This window comes from Populus trichocarpa, chromosome 5, assembly GCF_000002775.5.
Source record: "Populus trichocarpa isolate Nisqually-1 chromosome 5, P.trichocarpa_v4.1, whole genome shotgun sequence".
Classification (NCBI taxonomy): Eukaryota; Viridiplantae; Streptophyta; class Magnoliopsida; order Malpighiales; family Salicaceae; genus Populus; species Populus trichocarpa.
In genome coordinates this window covers 4,062,199-4,089,499 of record NC_037289.2, presented here as the reverse complement: position 1 = coordinate 4,089,499, position 27,301 = coordinate 4,062,199, and the positions used below count along the sequence as shown (strand labels likewise).

General features: G+C 34.1%; 4 protein-coding genes, 1 long non-coding RNA gene and 1 pseudogene across 7 annotated transcripts; 2 read left to right on the top strand and 4 right to left on the bottom strand.

The window, feature by feature from the left end:
* Nucleotides 1-1,766: 1,766 nt before the first annotated feature.
* Nucleotides 1,767-5,605, bottom strand: LOC7479139 (ras-related protein RABC1). Of its 2 annotated transcripts, none has more exons than XM_024600843.2 (7): nucleotides 5,447-5,605; nucleotides 4,841-5,056; nucleotides 4,163-4,231; nucleotides 3,626-3,745; nucleotides 3,321-3,442; nucleotides 2,316-2,444; nucleotides 1,767-2,099 (listed from the first exon to the last, which is right to left on the bottom strand). In XM_024600843.2, exons 2-7 carry the CDS (start codon nucleotides 4,974-4,976, stop codon nucleotides 1,992-1,994), a joined length of 684 nt encoding a protein of 227 aa, XP_024456611.2. In that variant the 5' UTR covers nucleotides 4,977-5,056; nucleotides 5,447-5,605; the 3' UTR covers nucleotides 1,767-1,991. The 2 variants fall into 2 exon arrangements, with proteins under 2 accessions (XP_024456611.2, XP_002306250.3); XM_002306214.4 differs by having other exon boundaries at nucleotides 3,626-3,691.
* Nucleotides 5,606-7,077: 1,472 nt separating this feature from the next.
* LOC112327478 (uncharacterized) lies at nucleotides 7,078-8,386 on the top strand. The gene is made up of 2 exons (XR_002981719.2): nucleotides 7,078-7,788; nucleotides 8,163-8,386. It is a non-coding gene; the product is annotated as an uncharacterized LOC112327478 (long non-coding RNA).
* Nucleotides 8,387-10,946: 2,560 nt separating this feature from the next.
* Nucleotides 10,947-15,323, top strand: LOC7466844 (probable polygalacturonase). Its single transcript, XM_002306994.4, has 5 exons — nucleotides 10,947-11,741; nucleotides 12,448-12,568; nucleotides 13,343-13,517; nucleotides 13,828-13,898; nucleotides 14,021-15,323. Exons 1-5 carry the CDS (start codon nucleotides 11,271-11,273, stop codon nucleotides 14,653-14,655), a joined length of 1,473 nt encoding a protein of 490 aa, XP_002307030.2. The 5' UTR covers nucleotides 10,947-11,270; the 3' UTR covers nucleotides 14,656-15,323.
* Nucleotides 15,324-15,821: 498 nt separating this feature from the next.
* LOC7466843 (photosystem I reaction center subunit N, chloroplastic) lies at nucleotides 15,822-16,914 on the bottom strand. The gene is made up of 3 exons (XM_002306213.4): nucleotides 16,436-16,914; nucleotides 16,208-16,333; nucleotides 15,822-16,116 (listed from the first exon to the last, which is right to left on the bottom strand). The coding sequence occupies exons 1-3, from the start codon at nucleotides 16,736-16,738 to the stop codon at nucleotides 16,027-16,029; spliced, it is 519 nt and encodes a 172-aa protein (XP_002306249.1). The 5' UTR covers nucleotides 16,739-16,914; the 3' UTR covers nucleotides 15,822-16,026.
* A 609-nt stretch (nucleotides 16,915-17,523) lies between these two features.
* LOC112327660 (uncharacterized) lies at nucleotides 17,524-19,652 on the bottom strand (annotated as a pseudogene).
* A 4,064-nt stretch (nucleotides 19,653-23,716) lies between these two features.
* Nucleotides 23,717-25,859, bottom strand: LOC7466841 (transcription factor MYB52). Of its 2 annotated transcripts, XM_024601101.2 has the most exons (3): nucleotides 25,459-25,831; nucleotides 25,124-25,348; nucleotides 23,717-23,990 (listed from the first exon to the last, which is right to left on the bottom strand). In XM_024601101.2, the coding sequence occupies exons 1-3, from the start codon at nucleotides 25,826-25,828 to the stop codon at nucleotides 23,977-23,979; spliced, it is 609 nt and encodes a 202-aa protein (XP_024456869.1). In that variant the 5' UTR covers nucleotides 25,829-25,831; the 3' UTR covers nucleotides 23,717-23,976. The 2 variants fall into 2 exon arrangements, with proteins under 2 accessions (XP_024456869.1, XP_002306248.2); XM_002306212.4 differs by lacking the exon at nucleotides 23,717-23,990 and having other exon boundaries at nucleotides 24,036-25,348; nucleotides 25,459-25,859.
* Nucleotides 25,860-27,301: the final 1,442 nt, after the last annotated feature.

The window sequence follows — 27,301 nt, the reverse complement described above, 5'->3', positions numbered from 1 at the left end:
CATCTTAGCGGCCCCCATCCCTCGACGATACGTGTGGCTTATAAACCCCTAGTTTGGCACTGACAATTTTTCTTTTCTTTTTCTTCTTTCTTGACCTTGATTTTCACACCTAAACCTCTAGATTTTCAAAGTAACCCTTCAATTTGTTTTTTTTTTAGATTTGATCCTTATTCTTTTGATTACTATTTGTTTTATCTGAAATGGTTGATAAAATTGAAAAAAATAATAATTTTATCCTCTAATTTTTTTATCTGTCAAATTTGATCGTCATTGTTTTATTGCTATTTGTTTTACTTTAAATCATTTTCTTAATTAATTTTATTTTTCAATTTCATCCCTCAACATTTGATTTCATTTTACTTTTATGTTAAATTTGGTACTTATTCTTTTTATTACTATTTATTTTGCTTTTGTAATTGTTTTTAGATTTAAATATTTTTTTTATTTGAACCTTTAACATTAAATTGGTTATGAATTGAGCTTCTTAATTTAACCCGGTTTAAGATTTCACAAGTTGCGGGTTTGAAAAATTAACCTAAATTTAAGAGATTCATCCAAGTTTTCTTTGTTTTTTTTTTTTTATGCTCATTGTTTTTTCATCCTTCACTGTTTATTTATTTCTTAAATTTCACATCTAATTAATTTTATAACTCTTCAATTTAGTTCCAGATTTTATCCAACCCGAGATCAATTAAAATTCAATCAGGGCCCAATTAGGAAGAGAATAAGGGAAAGAAAAAAAAGATGTAAATTGTTCAACCGGGTTAATTCATTGTGGTGTGTCCATTACACGAGTCGTAAATTTCATGTGTTAATATGTGGTAGTATAGTGTGTTTATCTTCATCTTTTCATTGCACTCTCTAATTTCTTTTTTTACAATGTAGTTTTTTTACAGTTTGTTATTTCACACTAGGGATAAGTGGAAGTTAATATGACAACGAACATGATTTTTTTCAAAAAAAAAACCAAAAGATTATTTGAACAGGGTGACCAGTTCACTAACAAACTATATCAATTATTTTTTGTATATATATATATATATATAATGATCGATTAATCTGATATAATACACTGTTCAAGTTTTTTATCCTCATTTTAAGTATCTCATCACGTGCATAAAAATAAAGAGGTACACACATATTTTTTTAATGCAATAATTGACTTTTTATCTAGTCACGAGCACCGACCTAGTCTAACTTAAAAAACAATGGTAAAGTAGTGTTTGGTACAAGGTTAAAAAAATAAGAGTGAATTGTTGCAAGGGTAATTATTATAGGATTTGTTTTTAAGGGTGTAATGATTTGTGAAAGACAATTAAAAATTAATTTAATTGCCTATTTAATATTATTTTTTTACCCCTTTTGGAGAAAAATCTTATTGCCTTTATTTGTGGAAAATTTTCCAGTTTTCCAAAGATTTTATAGAACAGAAAATAAAAATAAAAAGACATTTTCTAATTGAAAATAAAAATTGTTTTCTAATTCTTCACTTTTTTATAAAATTGAAAAACATCAAAATAATTTTTATTTCAAATTCTTCAAAGATCTTTGCTTGATTCACAATGTTTTATTGTCATTCCTTTTATTACTTCAATTTAAGTTAAACAAGACCCGTGTTTTCTTTTTTGAAAAAATTGTATTTAATAAACACGTTTCCTTCATATATATATATATATATATATATATATATATATATATATATATATATATATATATATATATATATATATCTGCATTTAGACAATCACCATGAGAGGATAACAGCATTTTGTTTCCAAACTTCAATTTGTCATCATTCATCAGAAGAAGTTCAATGTATCAAAAAGAGTGAAAATAACAGCATCACAAGACTACTATATTACATGCAACTTTCAGTTCCTGTAGAGAAAAAAACAATAGAATAAAAACATTTTCTTCAGAATCAGGTGAGAGATCACCATCACCACTATAGGTTAGATATCTGGAAAAGATGAAAGATAATTGAGAATAAATCAGCAACAACTGCTAGTGGATGCATCAGGTTGTGGCCGCTTCTCACTAAAGATGTTCTTTTTTACACCTTTGGAACCCTCAGCCAATAGGCTGGGTGTATCTAAAATCTGCATATGATCATCGTACCAACATCACACAAGCTATTAGCTACTGCATTGTAGAAACAATTTAACAAGGGACAGCAAAAAGAGCATCATGCCGGCACGCGCAATTTTGTTCCCATTATCAAACAAATACAGGAACATACACAGGCACCTATAAGTACAAAGAAAAAATATATAAAGAAAAAAGTAAATAGGTACTTATCATCTTCTGCTCTGTACCTTTAGAACAAGCTCTTCAAAACATTGTTGTACATTAACACGGGTTTTAGCGCTGCATTCAATAAAGAGGCATCCATATTCCCTAGCAAAGTTTATGCCCTCCTTTTTTGTCACCGCCCGATCACTTTCCTGAAATAGAGGGACATCCAAGCACACATGAAACTTCCATAAAACATGTATCATCTCATATTTCCATGCCCGACAAATAAACAAAGATGCACTACCAGTCTATCACCACAGGATGTCTAGTATCATCTAAGCAAATTCCAAGAAAGGATATGAGAGAAGAGGGGCCCATCAATCTCAAATACAAAGAAGACTTATGAAACCAAGTAATTAAAGCAAAACACACGATTAGGACAGGTTCTCTAGAAGAATTCAAGGTACATGGATAAGTTATAAGAAGAGGATGCCCAACAAATACATCCTTGCCACGCGAAAAGAGACAAAGAATGTCTGAATCAACTAACTTGTAAATTGTATAGCAATTCAATTCTATGTCATATGAATGTAACAATAGTAGCCTCTGCACGTTAGCAGTGCTTGTTTTCCAGAACAAAATGAGGACAACAATTTCTTTTCCTCAATGGTAAGAGGTTACTTTTGCCTTAAAAGTTACATTTGGACAAAATTCTGATTCAGCATCCAAGCAAACCACAATTTCCAGCCACCCTGGTTCAACATCTAACATCTAGTCTTGAAATTTTCTGAAAGTATTGTCTTCTGAACTATTCAGAGAAATTTTGAAGCATGAAACAATAACAAATAAAATTTTTAAGAAAATAGACTGAATCAGCCCTCTCTACTCCTCAAAGCAATGTTACTTGTATTAAACCCATAAACAAGAACAAACAGTTAAAAATAAAACCATTGATGATATGTAACATTGAGAGAGGGAGGGAGGAGAAGTAAACTAAGTATAGAACTATCCCTTTTCAACAACAAAATTAAATACAAACTTTAACTGCATCTCTCGAGATAAGTTGTAAACCTCCATCAAATCACCTTGTCAACCTTGTTTCCAACAAGCATCTTGATGCAATCTTGATTTGTTGAATATAGATCAATTTCCTTAGCCCATATCTCAGAGAGATTGGTAAATGTGTCTCGTCGAGTTACATCATAGACTGTTGCAATTAAAATCAAGAATATTGAACAAGTTAAAACTTGACAGCAGAACAGCAGAACTACAACCAACAATCTCACAATTTCATTGTTTTAGGATTGAAGTATCGGAAAATTTCAAAGCCAGATGAAATAGTAAAAATTATCTAAGCAGTTGTAAATATCATAAAAGAAAGGTGAAATACCCATAATGATCCCTTGGGCCCCTCTGTAGTATGAACTTGTCAATGTTCTAAATCTCTCCTGACCAGCTGTGAACAGACATTGGGAATCAGCAGGAGATACTTGGCCAACTAAATCTTTCTCTAAGGAAAGAGAGGTAAGCCAAAACTGTCAAGACTTGGTAAAACAACAAGATCAGGTAACAAAACGGTCAAATTACTAATAACACTATTGCTTGCAACTGCATAAGCAATCCACAAAATTTCATCCTGCTATTTGCTAGCAATGAGACTGGGAATGTTAATGATGATAGAATGCTAAAAAATTCATGAGAACATTTAATGCCAACATCTGAAATATAACCAATAAACCACAGAATAATATGATAACACTCATAAAGACTAAATGTTTATAGCATAAGCAATACTTGAAAATAAATTTGAAGTGGACTGCATGAGATGCAACATGAAGTTAAAGAATAAACATAAAGGAGGCAATGATAAAAAATTGAAACCACACTTAGTGACAAGTAAAAGATTTGGGCACATAGTTGAAGTTACCAGTATCCCATATCGCAAGTTTCAGATTTTTCCCTCCAATATTCACAAATTTTACTTTAAAATCAACACCTGTGTAGGGAAGCAAACAGAGAATAAATTAAGATCTCAAAAAACAAGGACTAGCAAAATCATGGCTTCAAACAACTTTGATGGTCAAGAGACCAGTATCCCTATAATCTTGCTCCCCCAGTGCAGCCAGCGTCTAAATTTTAGGATTTGATGAACAAAATGACATAAGAAATTCTTTGAATATTTGATCCATTAAGAAACACATGGATGATTGATTATGAATATTTCAATAAAAGATGAGAAGTATATAAATCTGAACTCAAAAACCTTCCTAACTGACATTTTAATCAGAAAAAATCAACTTAAGTCACCTATAGAAAGAAAGCAAAAATTTGATTTCTTGCAATAGTTATAGCACAAGCTAACAATTTGAGGTTCTGAATATTAATTTTCAATCCACCAAGCAAAGCCTAAAAGAAACACTGATTTGTAAGAGAATGCTAATCAGCACATAACCATAACTTTGCAGTAAAATCAACGCATGAGAACCTATGTACACCAGCTATATTTTTCAATTCCATTATATTAAAAGCAGATTACAGCAACCTTAAAATCAACAAGCACATAGGCCTGGACGCACGTGTATCAGATTTTGCCTGTGCCACTTACCAATGGTGGGGGAGAGATCTTCAAAGGTGTCAGAAGTGAAACTCAAAAGGAGACTACTTTTCCCAACACCAGAATCTCCAATCATCAACAACTTGAACAAGTAATCAAACTCCGGAGCATTCGAACTTGAATCCATTCAGATATTCTCTCACTAAAAACAAACAGTAACCTATAAAATCCCAGTTCCTCCGACACCACAATGTGCCCTACTTCACCCTATCAAAACACAAAAAAAACCAATCACAATTTTAACGAACACCCCAAAAAGAGTTAAATAAATTAAAACAGGAAATAGACCCACATTCTTATACATTAAAGCAAGAAAAACCGAAATTCTATAAATGAAAATTACGATCAAAGTTTGCATCTTTTTTCACAATATAACACAAAATAAAAAACAAAAAAAGGGCAGATACAGAAATTCATAAAAGACCATGATTGATATTAAAAATAGAAATCCCAGTTCAAAATTAAGAATTTCCAAATCATCCGATCAAACAAAAGTGAAAAGTCACAGAGGCATCACTAACCATAAGCACAAATCAAAATCAAAATATACAAGTAGGTGCGTTATATGACACAATAGAAAATGAGGTATGAATGCACCTGAAAGGTAATGGCTTCTGTAAATATTGGTAAAATTCAGGCGGTGAGTTTGCAGAGAAAAAAGATAGAGAGCTCGGAGAATTATGAAGCAATACGCAAAAGAAGGCGAATCAACTGTTAAAATTTATGGAGGACAAAAAAGGAATTTTGATATTGTGATTTTTATAAAAGAAAATGAAGGGAATAAAAAAAGGGTTTTTTTCCAAGCCAAACACGACCTTGAATGTTAAAAGGATTTGTTTTTAGTTTTTCGTTCACGCAACGATTGCAAATGTTGATTATATTTTAATCTCTATAATAATGCTAATAAATTCTCTAATTAATAGATGTACATATTGTGATCACATGTAATTGTGTCCTTAATTATGATGTGAATATTTATATAAATTGTAGTGAATGAACTTCTGAGTTATTAAAAATAATTTATATGATAAAAAAATAAAAAACAATTAAAAAAACAAATTTCATATAAAAATAAAATCATCAAGCTAATCAAAGCTGACATGAAAAATGTATTACTTGGACCGAGACAAGGTTATCATCATGAAAAAAAACAAAAAAAAACAAAAAAGCTTAATTTTTAAATAAGACAAAACATTAAGGGATTAAATTAAAAAAAAAATCAAAACAAATAAAGAAAAATAAAAAAACGAGGATGACAATTAAAATAAAAAGAAAATGGAGAACAACCTTTAATTTTGGTGGCATGTTTTGAGAGAGAGACAGAGAGAAAGAAAAGGAATTGGAAGAAAAAAATCCAACCCCCGTATAGCCACCACGATACCCCTTACACGTGGTGCCCCCTTGGATGCGACTCCATGTTCTCCATCGGCAGAGTGGTGGTTGGTCATCTTTTGGCTGCCAAGAGGCACTGCTTGAGATGCTTAAAAAGCGTGGACATCTCCCTCATGCCAACAACTTTTCTTCTTCTTTTTTATTTAATTTATCAAAAGACCTAAATGGCTATGTCCCCACGTGATATTAACAAGAAAAAAAAATAAAAAGACCAAAAACCCTTGAATCAATCCGTAGATTTTTTTGCTTCTAAAGGTACCACAATAATCACATTGTGCTAACAAAGTTTAAAAACAAAAAATGCACCTACCCAAACAGCTATATATATATATATATAATTTTTAAGGGTATTTTAGAAATTATATAGTGCAAATAAAAGATTAAAAGACTCTTTTATTCCTTTTTAATCTTCCAATAATAAATAGATCTCGTGGAAAAGATAATTTTATTCTTGAAAGTTAGTTTTTACTATGAAAGCTAAAATGATAAATTTATTATACAAATCCAAGGTAAAGGTAAATTATAAGTGTATGTTCAATCAATTTCTAATCTCTTTTAGATTTCATTTTAATAAAATAAAAGTTTTATAATCTCAAAATAAAATGAAGGTACTCTTTTTTTTTTTGTTTTCCTTCCCAATGCTGAATCTCGTTTATTTTGCTAAAATCCCAGCAGAGACAAGTTGCAACCTATATTCCCTCTATTTTCTAGTATTTTCTATGGATCAACCCTCTTTTCCAATATTTTCTCTCCTTTTCCTTTTCCTTTGTGTTTTTTAGTCGTATATAATATGGTTTGTTTTACGACCAAAATAATTAATTGAGATATGATCTATTACTAATTACTCGTGCACAGTAAAATTTTTCAGAAAAGAGCCTCCGTAAAAGAGAAACGTTTTCCAACTTCAAGGATTGAGATGGAAAAATGAAAAAACCCTTTTCTTCTTTTTTCAATCTGTAAAAATACATCTTCCAAACATAAAGTTCATTTTCTATTTTTTTTTTGGAAAAATAGAATAATACTCCTAACAGGCCTATACATCTTCTCGAACTGGGTGTAAAAGAAGAAGGAAACGCTAGGATTCTAACATGGGACTTCCCATCGATGAAATTGCTGAAAATAAGCACTCTAGTTATCCTTTTCTTTTTTTCTTTTTTCTAATTGAGTCCTAATCCTATGATTGTATTGATTCATGTAATTTCAAGATTTCATTTTTATTTTCTTTTTGATGATTTTTTTTGTTAGTCTGTGCAGGCCTTGCTGAACTAGCAAACTCTTAATTATCGAAACTACAAGCTTGTGATTGCTGGTGATGTTAGTATAGGTGTTTATATATCCTTTTGAGATTCTGCTGATTTGTTTTTATTCTTGATGTTTTTCGGATTTGGGTTTGGTTTTTATTGGCTGGACAGTGTTTTATTCATGGCCTTTAAAAGAAAAAGAAGAAGGAGGAGGAGGAAAAGACTGATGCTCGTGGGCTGATCGAGTTTTAAAACTATATTCATGATGAAACACGGGTTAAATAGCTGGTTTATGCTACAGCAGAGGTGATTGTGCGGAAGGTTTTTTTGTTTTTTTTTTAAATTATACTTTCTTTTAATATTTTTTCTCACGGCATCAGTTTGCATCTTTTCTCTTGAAGATTAGAATAGATAAGATGGCGAAGATGACAATAACGATGACGATAAAAAAACAGAGTAAATTTGTGTGTGTTTGGAATTATATAAATCTGAGAAGCAATTGTTTTTTTCCTCCACCAAATATTTAGTCGCTGGACAGTATTTTATTCATGGCCTTTAAAAGAGAGGGAGGGGTAATGCTGTGTCGCTTGCGTGCCATTGTAGGCAGGCACCATTAGTTTGTTGGCTACTGAGGACAAACACGTTGCTGTTCTAATTTATTTATTCTTGTTTGTTTGAAGATTTGCAGGTCAAGAAATGACGGTGCGAATCGGAATATTTGGTGGCGGAGCAGCTCAGAGAAATCACCAATGGCTGATAGACTGGACACATGCGTTCTTGAGATTTCTTTCGCGTATGAGATGGGTGAAAGAACAACTGGCTGGTCTGACTCTGCGTCATGTTGAGAAAAAAAAACAAAAATATTGATGAGATTGTCGATGAAATAATATTTCTTTTTTGTTGATGTTTATTCTATCAGTAATTTTATTTGTACTTTCCAATACCGATATAAAATGAATGATAAAAAACTGATTTTAATGATGAGATATTTTATAGGCTAATAAAAAGTCATCGGCCATCAATTTTTCGATGAGGATATTTTATTGATAACCTTCTAATATCGACAAAATATTTCTTAAATGAAGATGAAATATCTCATCGGTGTTCTCTAATTTTCTAGTAGTATATGAATGCTGACCGACGCAATTTGTTTCATTAAAAGGAAATTAATTCTTCATGGCTATAATTTCTAAAAATAGTGTGAGAGAAAGTATAGTAATATAGATGAATTATAATTAGGAGGTAGTGGTAATCATTTTCAATTTGGTTTATTTTTTTTATAAAAAAAATAATCAAACTGAATTTATTTTTTTTAAAAAAACCCGAAACCAAACCAAAACCGGTTCAAACCGAACGGTTTCGGTCCGGTTCGGTTTTTTGGACAAAAACCGGTTTGACTCGGTTTTTTCCAGCTTTTTTCGGTTTGGGTTCGGTTCGGTTTTTTCGGTTTCAGCTTATAAAACCGAAACCAAACCGATCGGTTTTTTCAAAATTTTAATTGGTTTAATCGGTTTTTTTTCACAGTTCGGTTTTTTCGGTTATTTTTTTTCCGGTTTTCTCGGTTTAATCTGTTTTTTGGTTTTTTTGCTCACCCCTACTACGAGGGGTGTAGCTCAACTGATTAGATCCTGAGTTTGCTCTACAGAGGTCACCAGTTCGAGTGTTACAAACCTCAGGGCTACCGAAAGTTTACATGGTCGTTAACTTCAAGGTCTCGGGGGATTAGTCGAGGTGTGCGTAAGCTGACCCAGACATCCATGGTTAACAAAAAAAAAAAAAAAAACTGAATTATATTTCATTAACAATTTTGTGCAAAACATTTAAACATCATTGAAAAACAAAAACTTGACAATTCAATAAACTCACTTTAAAAATTAAATTAAATTAAATACTAAGATGACGAAATTAATCTAAAATTTCTTCACATATAATAATAATAATAATAAAAATTAAAAATAGTAATAAAGCAAGCAATCAATAACAAGACTCCCTTTCTTCCCTTGGCAGGCAGGTTGAGTATCCTTGTATATTTTTTGTTAGGTAGCATATTTACATGTTGGATTCTCTGCCCAAGAAACTTGCATAAAGAACAAGCATAAAGCTTTATCTTTCTCCCTCCACCACAAGGAATTTTGACTTTTTTCCCGCATCACAAAAAGTAAACTACCCTTTTGGCCTAAAAGGAACCATATATCATCACAACCCACCTTGTGATCTTCATCGATCAGATGGTCCCACATCCGAGATCATCACTCTCCACGTGTCGCCCATGCATGCAACCTCCCATCGCACCTCACGCACGTGACAACAGGAAATAAAAAAGAAAGATCTACCTTAAAAATAATAAAAAAATCCCGTGAGTAGAGGCTTCTTGTCGAAAATTACACCACCTCCCATGAAAGGAGACAGGAGAGAAGCCAAAAGGCCGTCCTCGAATGACTCCACAAAAATAATCTATCACCAGACTTGTCAATGGAATATTACGTGGCAGCATATTATTGGATGGTTATTATGTTAATTATGGTAACTATGTCTTAATTACCGAACAAACCGGATCTTATTTGCTTCATGGATCCTTGAGACTCACTTCTCAATTTCGTAGTTTAGCTGATTCACTCTTCCTTGTGGGTTACTCGTGCAAGGAGGAAAGTTCATGGGATAAGGCCTATAAATTTCTTTGGAAAAATTTAAAGCTATCCAATTTAATACATATCTATTATTAAATTAAATTATATAAGAATTGTATTAATATAATCCAATCAATTTAAAAGGTCTTAAAACAACATAAATAACCAATAAAAAACATTGTTTGATTTTAAAAAATTTAAGATGAATTTTTTTAATATTGAGATGATGATATATTAGATTGACCTGAATTCCACTATTTAACTCGCCAAATTCATGATTCGAGTTATAAACTTCATTGGGTTTAATAATTCTGTTGTTTGTTTGAACTATTTTTTACTTAATTATATAATAATAAAGACAGACGCTTATAAAATCAAACATAAACTAAATGTTAGGATGTTTATTTGAGATTGTTATAATTTTAATAAAAAAAAATCAAAAAAATTATGAATCAAAGTTAAAATTAATTAAATTTTGAAAGATAAAATTAGAAATTAGAAAAGAGATGGAAAATAAAAAAAGGACAGATGAAAAAAAAGAAGAAAAAAAAAGGAAGAAGCCACGTCGGTGAGTTAACTCCCTAGCTCTTTTAGATATATTCAACAAATAACAGTAAATTACTTCCTGTTTCTAATTAAAAAGAGCTCAGTTTGTTTTTTGATGTAATATGATGATACGTGTTGTTAAAACCATAAGTTTTAAAATATTTACCAAACAATTTTTTTAAATATTAATTAAAAAAACTATAGTTTATAATTTTTTTCTTAAACTTGCCAGTTGCCGAATACACACTAAAAGACGCCACCTTGGCATCATCATACACAACTCTTGTCTTCTGCTTGGTATTAAAATTAGCATAGATTTCCTCTTCTCCTCTTCTCCTCAGTTTCCAGTTTCACATTCCTGTCCGCGTCTTCTTTCCTTCTTACAGCTGCCGCTTCTCTAGCACACGGTGTACAAACTCTTTAACTTAAAAGTATTCTATTTGCCAAGAATAAAATTTCTTCTATATTTTTAGTTTTATTTATATATATTTAGTTCCAAGAAACCAACAAGAATTGCCATTAATTTTACATATATTTTTGCTAGCTTCTTGGCACCCCCACAAAGCCTTTGATTCTCGTGTTCTTGTTTTTTTGGTGTTTGAATAATTTGCATGCATGTTAAAGAAAATGGATTTTGATGAGAAGCAAAGTTTTGTTCTTGGTGGTAATGCAATGATGGTCAAGTTATCAAGATTTTCTTGGCCACCACTTCTTATCTTGATCACCCTTTTAGCTCTTTTATCCTTTCAAATCACATCCAAGACCGTCTACCCGATAAAGATTGCATTTACTTCTTCGACGTCGAAAGACGATATCGTGGCCGATTCAAGAACCTGTGTGGGGTTCTTCGGAGAGTTGCCGGAGAGAAAAGCTGTGATATCGATAAAAGATTTTGGTGGGGTTGGTGATGGGAAAACGTCTAATACCGAAGCGTTTCGGAGGGCGATGAGGTACGTGCAAGGTTTCGGGGAGAGAGGTGGGGCCCAGTTGAATGTGCCCGAAGGAAGATGGGTTACAGGGAGTTTTAATTTGACAAGTAATTTCACTTTGTTTCTTGAAGAAGGTGCTGTTATTTTGGGGTCTCAGGTATTTTGATTTTGATAAAGGATGTTTTGTCTTTTTTCGTTTGTTTTTTTTTTCTGGGTGTTTTTTTATGTGAAAATGCATTCTCTGACCAGCTTTTCCTTCCAATGGATTTCTAAGGTGTCTTAAGCATCCAAACTCCTGAATTAATAAAAAAATTTATTTATGATTTCTAACATGAAGCTTGTGTTAATGGATCTACAATAATTCGATGGTAGCCCTATGAAGATGTGAAGAGAAAGAATGCTTTTGTAGTTGATCTTTTTTGGGTTGCAAATGTGAATAAACTTTGGCATGTTTGAATATTTGTGTAGTAGTTAGGTCACGGTTAATGCTTGCAGCTAATATTTTTTTAGCCCTTTTCTTACAAAAGAGAAAACATGGTTAGGTTGATGCTGATGATGCTAAGGACCCCATTTGAGCATCCATCAAACTGCATGACACTTTGTCTAGATTCTCTGATGTGTACTTTTGGTTTCTCTTGCAAGTGCCTTGTTGCTTTTCTTTACTGCAATTCTGCAAAGAAATAGTCAAAGCATGTGTGATACAAAAGTGAGTAGTATGTAATCGAGTCAGCAAGCATTAACTAGTTATTAGCTTTTTCTTTTTTCTGCTTCATTTTGATCAGTATTATGATAATGTCTTTTGCCAATATCATTTTTTTTTTTAATTTCTGCTGCTTCAATTATGTTATGTTTTTGAATGATAGGACCCAAAGGAATGGCCTATCATAGAGCCATTGCCTTCTTATGGAAGAGGGAGGGAGAGATTAGGGGGGAGACATATTAGCCTTATTCATGGAGATGGCCTCGCAAATGTCGTCATCACAGGTATTCAGCTTGTTTCTTCTACCAGAGTTTGCTTGTATTGAAACATAGAAAAATAATGCTCGTTTCGATTGCATGATTTTTCCGAACTGCTCAGTTCATTTCAAGTTGTCTGGAAACTTCAAATATTTTTATCAGCAAAGAGTTTAGTTGTTTTCTATATTCTCAACATATTCATATGGTGGTGTAATGTCAGTTGAAAAATTTTAATGTGCATAAAGCAAGATAATATTGAACTACTACATTTTCACATATCAACAGAGAGTTTTAACTCATCCAACAAGAGCAAAGTATTTTGAGTTATGATTCTCTTGCTGATGCTTGTGGTGGGAGGGAAAAATTTCTATTTGAGCAGCTAATACAGTTCGATAATATTAGGGGGGGGGGGTAACTCTTAATCATTGGTTGCTAGTTTTGTATCTCCCTCAGGAAACTCATGGCGCTAAACAACTAACTTGTAGCTATCTGACTGTCTGCTTATAGCAGCTAGCATAAAAATAAGCTTCTGCATATACATGAGAAACCATGGAAGAGAAAACAGTAACTAGTTTCTGATTCTGCAGTCTACATTGCATGCCATCTCCTAAACTTAAAAATTCATTTGGCACAGTGAGAATTAGTAGCCATCTGATCTTCTGTTTCTCATGGAAAATATTAAATGACAAGGTGGAAAATCCATAATCCAAAAGCCAGTTTCAGATCATGCTCTGCCGAAGATTCCTGTCTTGCTTGTCAAACAGCTTGATAAAAAATTGACCAGTTTGATTGGTTTTGCAGGAAACAATGGGACAATTGATGGCCAAGGGAAGATGTGGTGGGAATTATGGTGGAACAGAACATTGGAGCACACCAGAGGCCACCTTGTAGAACTAATGAATTCTCAAGACATTCTCATCTCCAACCTTACCTTTCGCAATTCTCCATTTTGGACCATTCATCCAATTTACTGCAGGTTGCTCACTTCCTCTGCTTTTATCTATTGCTTGGTTTCTGCTTCCCTTATGCTGTAAAAGTAAATGCTTTAGTATGGTAGAGAGTTCTTTGCCTATAAAATATGTAATGGTTTTAGACGGCATAAATAATATTGCTGATGTAATTTTGCAAATGGGCCATGTTTTCCGTACTTGCTATGGAGGCTTAGGATAGAAGTATAATAACAAGCATAAGTCCAATGTTTGCTGTTTTTTATCTTGTCATAATTATATTTTCCAACTGGAAATCTTAGTTGGGAACTAATATTATTAGCTCTGTATTTGTTTCAGCAATCTTGTTGTTAAAGACATGACAATCTTGGCTCCTCTCAATGCCCCAAATACTGATGGTATAGACCCTGGTATGGTTCTTATCTTACCTTGTATTTTTTACCTCCCTAGTTTTCATTGCACTGAAGCTGAGACCTGAACAAAAAAGGTAGATTTATAAGGTTTTTCTAATTTTTTTTGTTCCTTTGTGCAGATTCAAGCACAAATGTGTGTATTGAGGACTGTTACATTGAGAGTGGGGATGATCTTGTGGCAGTGAAGAGTGGCTGGGACCAATACGGTATAAAAATGGCTCGTCCAAGCTCAAACATTATAATTAGGAGAGTATCGGGAACCACCCCTACTTGCTCTGGGGTTGGAATAGGTAGTGAGATGTCTGGAGGGATTTTTAACGTAACTATTGAAGATTTGCATGTCTGGGATTCTGCTGCCGGTGTGAGAATAAAAACGGACAAAGGCAGAGGAGGATATATAGCAAATATCACTATAAGTGATATAACAATGGAGAGAGTTAAGATACCGATAAGGTTCAGTAGTGGCTCTAATGACCACCCTGATGAAAGATGGGATCCTAAAGCAGTTCCAGTTGTGAAGGGCGTTTCTATCACTAATTTGGTTAGTTTTAATTCAACAAAAGCCCCAGTATTGGAGGGAATTGAGGATGCACCATTTGGTGGTATATGCATGAAGAATATTAGCTTGCTTGGAGTGGTATCATCTCCTTCATGGCGCTGTGAATTTGTCTCAGGTTTTGCAAATGACGTGTTTCCAACACCGTGTCCTCAGCTGCAGATTGATAACTCTTCATCTTGGTGTTCATACTCTTAATCTTCTTCGGTCAAACTTTATTGAATTTTTGGAGCTGGTGGTTTGCTCTGATTGTTTTCAAGACGGGTTTGCATTGAGAAAATTACAAATAGAAAACAATATTACGGAAGGGGTTGGATTGATCACTTCAGGAATTGAGCATTTTGTAAGTTATGTCTGGAGTGATGAAGCTCGGAAGATGCTGCGTGGACTGCTTGCTAGGTACTGAACTTTGATTTTCACATATTTGTGATTGCCTAGTGCAATTTTTCCTTGCCTAAGTGATTTTCCAACTTTGGATCTCATTGGTCGCCGATGGCAGCATATGAATATACCAAAATGTATATCTGAGGATTCAACTGGCCCCAACCACAGAGAGAACGAAGGACCAGTCACTAGAACCAAAAGAATACAGGAAAATTTAATAGAAGTGACATTTTCCAGTATTCTATTATCGATTACTTGTACAAAACAAAAAATACTAGGAAAGTTTTGTAGGAATTGAGTAGTTGTATTCTAGCTTAAGCTCCATTCACTTGTACACCATGTTTTGTGCTCCAAACTGTTGTGGAAGAAGAGGTCATTTTTGTTCAGATATTATTTCTGACAAGATTTGGAGTCACCACTCCACCTCTCAGCTCCTTCATGGTTTCTGTTCTTGTATTGAAAGAGATAGACGAGTTTCCTCATTGACTTACGTATATCCCTTCACCCGCCCTGGCAAACCAAGTTCTCCTTCAACAGTCTATAGCACTGAAAGTTCCTATAATACAGAAATTCTGATTTCTGCATTTATTTTATAATTAGGGTGATATAACTAGAGTTTAGCGGCAGACTAAAAGGAGGTATTGGTTAGCAAAAATAATGAAACCTCTACTTGATTTGTCTTGTTTACTCAATGAAAAGCTTTGACGTTGATGAACTTGCAGGCTTTATTCCTACTATAAGTCTCACTGTTTAGAACAAATTTGTTCATCTTAACCTAATTAAGAGCTAGTACTAGCAAGAATATGGTGTCTGAATTGATGTGCTGGATTGAGCCATCCAAAAAGTTTTCGCTACCTTCGATGCGTTGAACATGGCTGGCTGAATATGGGAACAAACTTTACCTTTAACCGTTGTGTGATACTTATTATTGGGTTAACAATTTCCCACACCCATCCGTTAAGGTCCAGAATAGAGCCATGTGATGGGTAGTCCAGTGATATTTAATCATGAAAATTTGGGTACAAACACCATTTGTTTCTCCATACACTCTCCAAGGTTGAAGCAATATTAAGCAAGAATCGAAAATATGGGAGAGAATCGCAGAGAAAAATGGAGTGTAAAGTTTGATACATGGAAAACTAGATACATCTTGGCAAACGGAGATTTACAGAGAGCTCTCCCTCTTCACCATTTCCAAAAAACATTGGAACCACACTTGTATTTGTCCTTTCCTTCACACTCCAAAGCCAAATCTTCAGAGATAAATGGCACTTTCTGCAACAACCAAAGGGAGCCTGTTAAATGACATAATCATACGGCCTAATCAACTTGAGATAACTTACAAAACTGCACGTATGAGTTTCACCTTTTGCTTGGCAAGATCTTGGCAGCCTGTGAAGTTCTCGGGGAACTTGCATGTGCCAAATTGAACTGTGTATGCTCTTGCAAAATTTGCTCCACTAGTGGCTAATCTCTTCTTGTCATTCAATTCCTACAACAATATCCCTTCACAATCAACATCACAACAGAAATAAATGATCTGATGCTTAAGAGAATCAATAAGGTTGTGAGAACTGCAGATTTGAAAACAAACCTTGTTAGCTTTGCTCTTTTCAAGGTAATCTTCAATTACTCCAGCATTGGCAGAAGCAGCAGCAGCAGCTGAGGTGAAAAGGGTAGCTGCAAGATAAACCAGTGCAGCTCTTCTTCCTTCACTGGCTTTCATTTCTTTAGAATCAGCTCTAGCCTGTTGGGCTCTGATTATAGGTAATTTGGGACCAGACACAACTGGGGATGCAACTGCAGGCATGGAAACAATCTTTGCATTAAGCTCGGATGATCCAGTGCCTGAGATGGCATAGTTGCATGCCAAAACACTGGAGTTCATGGCTGCCATTGCTTGCAAAATGTGTTATTAAAAAATTGAGAATCTACTTTCTTCTTTTTTAAAAAAAAAAACTTTGATGAGACTAATGGTGATGAGAGGTTTATTGCTTATTTTTGATAAAGGAGTGATGTGGAAGGAGGGGATGATGAATGTGATCAAGATGTGGTTGGAGTGTGGATAAGGTGAGATCACCTAACTCCTATTGGCAAATTTCTCTTCTCATGCTAGTTTTGTGCTTGTGGTCAGCTTGGATTTTGGGCCCACTTTGAAATCAAAATGCGTGTTCGATGTTGTTTCTTCTCTGTTCAGCAAGTTAAGGCTTGAGACACAGGACTTGCCAGCAATCCACCATGAGGAAATTAATCAATTTGGAATATGGGAATTACTGCAATATCTGGATGCTTTAGAGTTTACAGAGTTGTATCTATTAGATACTATCTAATCAGTAACTGCAATCTGTTTCATCAATGTCTCTAATTACCAGGACATATTACTGATATGTAATGGCAGTGTGAAAAAAAAGAGGTCTGGCGACCCTGTTGTCTGAAATGGAAACATAAATTCTACCCATTAGTCCATTGAAAATGGTCATTATAGCACAATCCAATGGAAAATTATTTGGAATCACACACCATGGATCTAAACATGGTGGTCTGCTATACTCCTGCAGGTGTTTAAAATTGACATTCCAGGATTATACCGATTTCTTGCTGGTAATAGATGCATGACTAAGAAACTTCCAAACTCACAGTATTATTTTCCACCCTACGCAATCTTGGTCAATGGTTCTATAGTTAAAAAAACAAGCCAAAATTGGTCAATATTTCTATAGAATCTGTACAAATTTCCTGCAATGCAACCCTAAACAAATTGATAAATATAAATTCGATGGTGGGTTTTTAACCAATATTTGAAAAAAATAAACCTAAGAGGACTCTCCCTATAACCATAGCTCAAGTGATGAGATAATGAAAGACTGAGAATCCTTCCAGCATTTGAAGGAAACCATGGCAGCTACCTCCTTGAACATGCCGAGGAATGAGCAAAAATGTAAGTTTTCTGCCACCAGGCACATGTATATTTCCAATAGGCCGCAAAGATACGCTATGTCTATCTTCAAAACAAAACTACGGTGGTGGCTAAAGAGAATACTGATTAAGGTTGATTGAATATAGATCAGGATTCAAAAAACCTCCCCTACGGTGAACTTTAGAGACTTCAGTTAGTATGACCACATTTTCAATCACAATGGGTCAGAAACGTCGATGAAGGAATCTTTTATCTACCAGCTGATGCTACCTCAACCTTGACAACCTTGGCACTATATGGGCTAGATTGCTGTCCTTTTGACTTGAGATCTTGGCAAAGAGGTGATCCTTATCATCCACAGTAAAAGAATCAGGAATTTGTAGAGACCTGTTCCAGGACGTAGATTCAATATATTTCTCCTTGACATTTTGAAAAGAATCACTTTCATCAGCGCACCTATCTTGAATGCAACTCAGTTGTCAGCTTTATCACTAACCAATCGACTTTGGAGTGCGCCAAGATGTGAATCATCAAATAATTTAGCTTTCAGCTTTACATGAAGCTTCTTGACTTGCCAGGGGCAGAGCTCTCATAGTTGAGAGCCACATTTCTGTCCAAGAAGGAGCAGGAGACAAAATTATGAGAAATAAGAAGTCAGTTCCATTCCACATGACTTGAACAAGCGTGCACAGATCTGTAAGGGAGAGAACTAACCAATCTAGGCACCCAAGAGGCTTTGAAATATTGTATGAATGCAGTCTGATCAACGAAATCGTGAATTAACTCTTCCAAGGCAGATGAGGTATCAACCCCGCCCCAAATGCTGTAAACTATAATTTCTCCCAGAAGTTTGAATATCTCACGCCGAACTTCAACTTCTCAGCCATGATCTAGGAACTCGCCAGAGGGAAAATAATACAGGACAGCCAAATATATCCTTGAAATCCAGACAATGCAAGGAATAGTAAGACTACTCAACAGTCTACCTTTTCAGTATAGATGAAGACAAACTGTATAGCAAAAATATCCTGCCTTATGGGATCAGTTTCTACAATAGAAACATCAATCAAGAATCCGCAGATCTTCCATCCAGGCTCCATACACTTGATGCTCGACCAGGTAGAGCCTTCATCCACTTAGCGACATCCGGCTTTGCCGAGCGACGTGTGATGATCCATGCAGCAGGATGTGCATGTTGTCTCGAATAAAAAAACAAGAAGTGTGCACAACGGATACCATCATTCAATTCATAATGGCGTGGCGTCAACAACCACCTAATAATGTTTTTAAAAGTTCCATAAAAAAGAGTATGCATAGGATACCTTGAGTCCCTTGATGCCAAATGTTGAATTCACAGCAACGAGACTGCGTTGGCCATAACGGATAATTTGCTGCAACTACCATTCTGTTTGAATTCCCAGAATGAAAGCATCTGATTTTGAAGAATCTTGGTAAAATAATATGAATTTCTTATTGGGTTTAACCCACATCTTGATGCTAGCTTGATCATCTAGATCCAACTCATGGGTAGAACGTTTGATTGATATTGATCATCCCAAGTTTCTGGACATACTGTGAAGCAAGGCTGTTGACTTTTGCATTTGAGCCGCAGAATCGCTGAATCCCCTCAATGTGTTTCTCCAAAACATTCTCTTCAGGAATTCCAAGATAAATCATAGACATTGTTTACGGTTGAATTTCATTACAAATATATGGAAATGTTTATAGGCTCCAGGACCAATTGCATCTCTGTCAAGGAATCCATGGCATCCAAAACACGATTTGTTTGCATGACACCTTTCATTATATATAATTAGTGCCAGTGATAGAGGCGCTTCACTATAAAGTGGCACGTACAGCCACGCATGGATTGAGGCCTTGCAGCCAGGAGCATAACCAAGATAATTTTCAAAGTGGGGTTAAAATTAAGATAATTTTTTAGGAGTTTTTTTTTTTGTGTACTTTAGCACTTAAAAAAAGAGAGAATAAAATAACATAATATTAAAAATACTTAGAAAATTAGCACAATTTAGAGAATAGTAGATGTCGTGATTCCCGAGTCACAAATGTCATTTGCGCCTCTCTTTAATTCTAAAAATAAATGGACACAATTTACTTAATAAAAAAAGATGAGAGAGGAAAGAGAGGAAAAAAAGAAAGATCTTGGAGACACATTGAAAATCTGATTACGACAACGTTGGTGATGTTGGAAAGATATAGATGAGACGAATCCAATGACACCAAGAAAGATTATGAACAGTGACCGGAGTGGGTAACATGAGCCATCCAAATGTGTCGGGGCTTATTTGTCTTTGGACTACTCATGTGGCACAGTCCTGTCATACCTTTCTTGATGTCGTTGCATTCGTCTTGTCGAGATCTTTACAATAGTATCGATGATGTCATTATCAGAGCTTTGATGTGCCTCTAGGTCTTTTTATTTATTTTTTGTTTTTTTCTCTCCTCTCTCTTCCTTGTAATTTTTGAAGAGATAGGAGAGAGAAAAAAGTAAAAAAAAAATCCTGGAAGCACACTGAAACTCCGACGATGACATCATCAATACCATTGAAAAGATCTCAACGAGACGAATTAAGTGATATTAAGGAAGGTTACCAATGGTGACCAAAGTGTGCCACACGAGCCGTCCGAAGGAAAATGAGCTCCGACACATTTGGACGGCTCATGTGGCCCACTCTAGTCATTGTTTGTGACATTTCTTGATGTTATTGGATTCATCTTGTCGATATCTTTCCAGCGATAGTAGTAGTGTTATTATCAGAGTTTTGGTGTGTCTCTGAGGTATTTTTTTTTCCTTGTTTTTTTTCTCCCTCTCCTCTCTCATCTCTTTTTATTGTAAATTGTGTCAGTCTATTTTTAGAATTTGAGAGAGTCGCATATGTTATTTGTAATTCTCTAAATTGTGCTACTTTTCTAAATATTTTTTGTACCATGTTATTTTATTCATTTTTATAAGTGCTAAAGTACAAAAACACTCATTTTTTAGGGGTCAAACTTTTTTTTTTGTTCTTAGATGCCACACCTATAAAAATTTAAATTCCTTGTGGGATCTTAAGCCCCACCTACCCCATATAATTTTAGATATTGAGATGATATGAACACCAATACCTTCCAAATGTAAATGAAAATCAACATGAGAAGTTATCTACAAACTTCATACTAGTTTATAGTGTCGTGGTATATTGTGATTGGAATAACAAAACTTTGAATGTAAAAAAATTGTTCATGTCATAGAAAATTATTTGTTATTATTTTTAAATTCATCCTAATAGGTTAACTTTAAAATCTCTTGACTGGACTTCTTGTCTAGTCTAAGTTTAAAATTAAACCATGTAGAAGTTGCATCGACTTGACCCAATTGATTTGGTAGGTCAAAAAACAACCTGGACAACTAGTTAAAACATGGTTTGACTTTCATTATTTTTTTAAGATGACCATTTATAATTTTTAATATTGAAACATCGACATATTGAACCGAGCCAGGTTTCATGATTTAAACAGTCAAATTCATGATATGAATGAAGGACTCCACTAGGTTTAAAAACTTGGCTTTTCTTAAACTATTTTTTTCTTAATTATACAATAACAAAAATAGATATTTATAAAATTAAACACAAACCACATGTCAAGATGTTTGAGATTGCACTAACCTCATATAAAGTAAATTAAAATAATTTATAAAGATAAATTTAAAATCAAGTAAATCTTGAAGGATAAAATTGAAAAAAAATAACAAAATGAAAAAAGAGGAGGAAATGCAAAGGAAAAAAAAACAAAGAAGAAAAGAAAAAAAAAAACATCCCCTCTACTATTTATGTGAACAATAAAGAAGGTGAATTGATAATTTAAGTTTTTAGATGTAGTAAATAATATCAACATGAATATGCTTAAAATGTTAATGGCATCATCATCATAATCATAAACAAATGATGGCAAGACATGAATGTTAAGTAAGTGGCAATCTAAAGCAGTGCGGTTTCGTCTTGATACATTCTTTCATTTTATTGCTTAATATATGCCTATTCAACATTTTGTTTTGTTCTTTATTTTTTTTTTACCAATGGATCACTTTTTTTCTAATAATTGTTTTGTACTTTTTTTATAGCCAGTACAAAAATAATAATATCTCATAAATTCTAATTAATTTGAAAGTGATGATGTTCAAAAATCTATCATGCTTAGAATTGAGATTTTTTTATGTTTGATCAATGAGTAATCATATGTTCATGTCAATATTCTATTTTTCAGAGTTTAAGAAGTGGATTGGTGGTAGAAGACCTAACAACTGCAAAATAATCTTTTTGCTGGGGGTTTAAAGACACTCAGATTATAAAGTTAGTAACTTTTAAGAAAGATATTGAAAAAAAATTAGAGGATGAACATTAAATTTTAAAAACAAGAATGTTTGTTTTTATTTTAGTACGATAAATACTTTGAGATTTAAAAGTATCAGTCTTTATAGAATAAGATTTGTGAACCCTTTACCTGGGTGGTTCAAAGGGTATTTATAATCTCTGAACCTTGTCGTTTTGCTGAAGTGGAGGGGTTGAAGAGTCATTTCATCATGATAACATTAATGATAAATAAATATTTCTTACACAAAATTAATGAGAGACAAATATCCCTTACACTATATTAATGAGATGTAAATATAATAGAGCCTTAGGATATTTTTATACACCTATGGGTGTGGGGAAACAAATATCTCTCACATTATTTTTTTTATGTTAAAAGTTATAAGAATAAACAAATAAAGCCTTATGACCCAAATTGGTTCCTATAATGACCTCTAGACCTTTAGCCCTTCGAGCTTGGTACACTACCAAGCCTACAGTTAATGGGATGGCAACGAGCCAAACCTATGTTTGATTGGGCTTGGAACGCAGTCAAGCCCAAGGTTGATGGGTTAAGAGGGTCATTAGATCTACGCCCCAGTTGGCTTGGCGCGCTACCAAACTTAAGGGTGATGGGTTTGGCAATTCGTTATATCCATGCCCAATTGGGCTCGACGAGCAACCAAGCCTAAGGGCGTTGGATTTGGAAACTCGCAAGATTTATACCCATTTAGGCTCAGCACGGTGCTAAGCCCAGAAGTGATGGGTTTGACAACTTGCAAGACTCATGTCCATGTGGGCTCAGCAGTAGCTGAACCCAAGGACGTATGGTCTTACAGCTCGCTAGATCCATATCCACAGAGGCTCAACACGTAGCTGAATCTAAGGACGTTGGGTTTGGTAGCTTTTTAGATTCATATCCACTTAGGCTCAACACATAGTTGAATTCAACGACGTTGGGTTTGGCAGTTCGCTAAAATTATGTTCGCATAGGCTCAGCATGTAGCTGAACCCAAGAATGTTAGGTCTGATAATTCATTAGACCTATGTTTGTTTGGGCTCTGTGCGTAGCTAAACCTAAAGATATTGGGTCTGATAGCTCGCTAGACTCATGTTCACTTGAGCTTAGCACATAGATGAACCTGAGAATATTTGTGTTCGCTTGGGCTCAACACGTAGCTGAACCTAAAGATGTTGAATCTGGTAGATCATCAAACTTATGCCTTCTTGGGCCAATAGCCATGCCAAAAAACATTGGGCTTGAAAGCGAGTTAGACCCATGTCATCTGGGTCTGAAATTCTACCAAGCCTAGGGATGTTAGGTATGGATGTAAGCCACATTCATCTATCATTGATCTGTCTTTAGATCTTCTAGACATGGACTTAAACTCAAAATTAATTTTTTTTTAAATATTTTGATTTTCTCTGTTTCTTTTTTCAATCACGCATTCATGCAATATGTTTTGACAATAATATGGAGCTTGCACGACATGCACAAGAAGTATGTATGCAAACCGTGCTTGTTGCCATAATATTAAGTTGCATGAGTAATTACTTCACTTTTCGTTAGGAAAAGAAAGAGATGAACTATTCATGTGCTAAAAAACGAGTAAATTTCACGTAGAATTCAGTACTATCTAATTTCAAAATCCCTGTAGAAATACACAAGAACAACTATGAGAATAGCTCCCATTGATCGCAACTTTACAAAGGAGACATTGTCAAGTAATTAACTTAGCCATCCATTTATGCAAAAAAAAGCAAAACAAATATTTAGTTTTTGGATATATATATTTGAAGGATACCTCATATGTCAATCAGCCTGCAGAGTGCTCTTCCAGCATTAATTATGTACGAGAATCTCTATCACTGCACAAGGCCTCAAAGGCAATATAACAGTAGAAATTATAGCACGAACAAGAGAATTAAAACACAATTAATTTATCTTCACTCCTAATTTATGGTGGGGTTCAAACTCAGAAGACTATAAGGAGCAGTAACTCAAGAAAGAACAAATTAGACATCCATAAAGCAAGATTCAGGTTTCCATAAATAAATTACTCTCTTCTTCTACTACTACTACGACTACTACAATATTATCTATGGATGACAGTAAGAAAACAAAGCCCTTACATAGGAAATATCTTTTGCAGATTCTACCTAATTGAGAATTACAACTGACACATTGAAAGTCCTGAATGAGGGATGAAAACAAAACGTAGCTGCCACCTCCTGTTGCTTATTCTGAACTCATCAAGCACTCTGACCAATATTGTTTAACTTGGAAAATGAGAAGATGATACCCATGATTATGCTCATCATGATAATCAAAACTCAAGTTTAAATTATATCTTCCATAGCTAAGAGATCCCCACACCAAGAAAGTCTATAAAGGCAACGTCCTGGTTCTTAACTTGACCTCCATGATCTCCTTGCTCTTGCTGAGAAGCCATTGGCAATTTCCACAATGCAGCTGAGTCATGATGATCGCTATCGAGTCTCACTAGCTGGCTTTCGATAATCTTTTCTTTATTGCTTCCATAACCATCACCATAACTTGTGAATGCAAAATGATTATTAGGGACAACTTTCTTAGCGTTAGGGATCTGTTGTCCAACAACATTTAGGTACTTATCACCACCATCAATGGTAGAACTAGGATGGTAAGTACAGTGAAGAGATTCATTCAAAGCAAGTGGCCCCCCTTTAGGATATATTGAAGAAGAGCTTGAATGAATATAATCCTTTCTTTTTGCATCAAAGACATCAAAACTTAATGAGTCATTTGTGATGGTTGAAGCACTAATGTTAGTCCAAGAAGGAGATGAATTTGTTGAGGACATGGGTATCTTATTACCCGCTCTTTCAATAATATTATTCTGAAACCCTAATTTAGAACCAAAGTCAGGTGACCCTTGTGGCCTAAAGAACCCGAAATTTCTACCAGGATTAGTACTGCTATTTCTATGGTGATGATCACTAGGATATTGGATTTGGAAATTACTTCTCTTACCATGGACAGTTAAGCAGCGTTCACGCTTCCTTCTTGCCATAACAACATGGTAATGATTCTTCACGGCGTTGTCGGTTCTGCCAGGGAAGAGCCTAGCTATTGAAGCCCATCTATTTCCTTGAATGTGATGAGCTCTTAGGAGCCTTTCTTCCTCTTCTTCTGTAAAAGGCCTTTTGTTGATATTTGGATCAAGTTGGTTGTACCATCTCAATCTACAACTTTTCCCTACAAATCAAGCAAAAGAAAAAGAAGCGCATATGAAAATCCCATTTCTTAGAACTTGAGCAATGATGGGAGAAAGAAAAGGAGAGGTGATTTCTTTAGCTCCATCTTACCTGATCTTCCTTGAAGATGTTCAGCAATGAAATTCCAATTATGAGGACCATATTGATCAACAAGTTGCCGAAGTTTCTCATCTTCAGCCGGCCTCCAGTGCCCTCTATGACAACTAGTCCTCCCACTATCACTGCTTGAGCTACCCCTAAAATCTTCCATCACATGAAGCTTAAACTCACATAAATATTCTAACACAACTGCAAAATTATGGCAGAAATCACCCCACACGAGGAAGATCTTCAATAAATATAAGAAGATGAATAAGCAGAGAGAGATGGAACAGGAGGGAATTGGTTTTAGGGCTACAGATGAGAGGTCACTTTTCTTATATACGCAAGATAAGATATGTATAGATACATAAATATACATGTATAAACACTGGTTTTTTGACCTTAACATCAAGGTTTATTAATATTACCACTGGCCTATCAAAGTATTTACCCTTGTAATTGACTTCCTTAACAGCTCTCACTCCCCCACAGACACTATACACTCACATATATGTATTTTTTACCATGAAAATGAAATTATTCTATTTGGTGGGCATAAGCATTGATTATATATTTAGCAAAGTTAGAAATATTTTGTTGCATGCAGTTTATTAGTGGCTATTTAAGAGGAAAATATTAATTGTTTGTCAGAGGGAAGTTGGTGAAGAACTTGCTGTCAAATTAGTTTGAGATGAGGCTTTCTCTTTTATTTATATGGTAAGTTACTAAGGTCATCTTTGTTTTGTAACCATATATATATATATATATATATGAATGGAGATCATATTGGCTATAGGTTTAACAACTTGCTTATATATTCAATGCTTACATTACTGCAGTAGCAAATACACATGCAGTCACATTCATAACATGAAACCCTCATCAGAGACATCAAAGCTCAATGTAAATTATAGGGAAGTAGCAATTAGCTTGCGAATCACCCAAAACACACAAGCCAGCTTTCATCCAAGACAACAACATTGTTAGTTAATGGCATGCCAAAAGATAATTAAACGCAAATATATATATATATATATATATATATATATATATATATATATATATATATATATATTGTCTTTCCATTTTAATTAGTGTTTTATTATTTTTTTTCTTAATTTTCAGAAATTCTTGAATTAATTCATTCCATGTTTGTTAATTTGTTGTAACAAACTATACTTTTACTTTGAGTAAAGTGTAAGAATAAAAGTTTTGTTAAAATATTTCATTAATAATGTATAGCTTCCGGAGGGTAAACTTAACTAATTTGTGATGTCAAATATTATTTTCACACCTAAAGAAATTTTTTATTTACATGTCGTTAGGTTAACTTTCATTTACTAATACTAAGTCCATCTTTCTGATTCGATAAGAATAAATTATTTATATAGTGATTATTAAATCTAAAAAAGTTGTACATTTTGTAGTTTAATACAATAACTTTTGGATAATTAGAAAATACTGATATAATATTCTATTGATATATAATGAAAATTTCGCTGGTATTTTTCAATGCCAACGGAATACCTTCATCATAAAATTGTTTGTTAGGGTTTTCAATTTTGTCAGTATTGTAAAATACTGACGGAATTGCTGACAAGATATTCTGTTGGCATTGGAAATAATATTCCGTTGGCATTTTTGTTGATATTTTTATTTTTCTTGTTATATTTGTTATGTCCCCAAGCCAACAATTACTCACAATAAACCCTCAACCACAATAAAAAGCATCTTTAAAAATTAAAAAACCAACAAATATTTAAGATCTGTGAGGAACTTTTCATCTAAATAATGCTAAATAGATTACGCAAACATATGAGTTTTCACAATTGAAAGATTTAAGTAGAAAATT

Excerpts from the sequence above, each read along its gene's own strand:
- LOC7466844 (XM_002306994.4), top strand. The coding sequence starts at position 11,271 with ATGTTAAAGAAAATGGATTTTGATGAGAAGCAAAGTTTTGTTCTTGGT. Across the intron at positions 12,569-13,342 it reads CGCAAATGTCGTCATCACAG|GAAACAATGGGACAATTGAT; the intron begins GTATTCAGCTTG and ends TTGGTTTTGCAG. Across the intron at positions 13,518-13,827 it reads ATTCATCCAATTTACTGCAG|CAATCTTGTTGTTAAAGACA; the intron begins GTTGCTCACTTC and ends TATTTGTTTCAG.
- LOC7466841 (XM_002306212.4), bottom strand. The coding sequence starts at position 25,858 with ATGTTAAGGTCAAAAAACCAGTGTTTATACATGTATATTTATGTATCT. Across the intron at positions 25,349-25,458 it reads ACATCTTCAAGGAAGATCAG|GGAAAAGTTGTAGATTGAGA; the intron begins GTAAGATGGAGC and ends CTTGATTTGTAG.
- LOC7479139 (XM_024600843.2), bottom strand. The coding sequence starts at position 4,976 with ATGGATTCAAGTTCGAATGCTCCGGAGTTTGATTACTTGTTCAAGTTG. Across the intron at positions 3,443-3,625 it reads GGCCCAAGGGATCATTATGG|TCTATGATGTAACTCGACGA; the intron begins GTATTTCACCTT and ends TAATTGCAACAG. Across the intron at positions 2,445-3,320 it reads TTGGAAACAAGGTTGACAAG|GAAAGTGATCGGGCGGTGAC; the intron begins GTGATTTGATGG and ends CCTCTATTTCAG.
- LOC7466843 (XM_002306213.4), bottom strand. The coding sequence starts at position 16,738 with ATGGCAGCCATGAACTCCAGTGTTTTGGCATGCAACTATGCCATCTCA. Across the intron at positions 16,334-16,435 it reads AAAAGAGCAAAGCTAACAAG|GAATTGAATGACAAGAAGAG; the intron begins GTTTGTTTTCAA and ends ATATTGTTGTAG. Across the intron at positions 16,117-16,207 it reads AAGATCTTGCCAAGCAAAAG|AAAGTGCCATTTATCTCTGA; the intron begins GTGAAACTCATA and ends TGGTTGTTGCAG.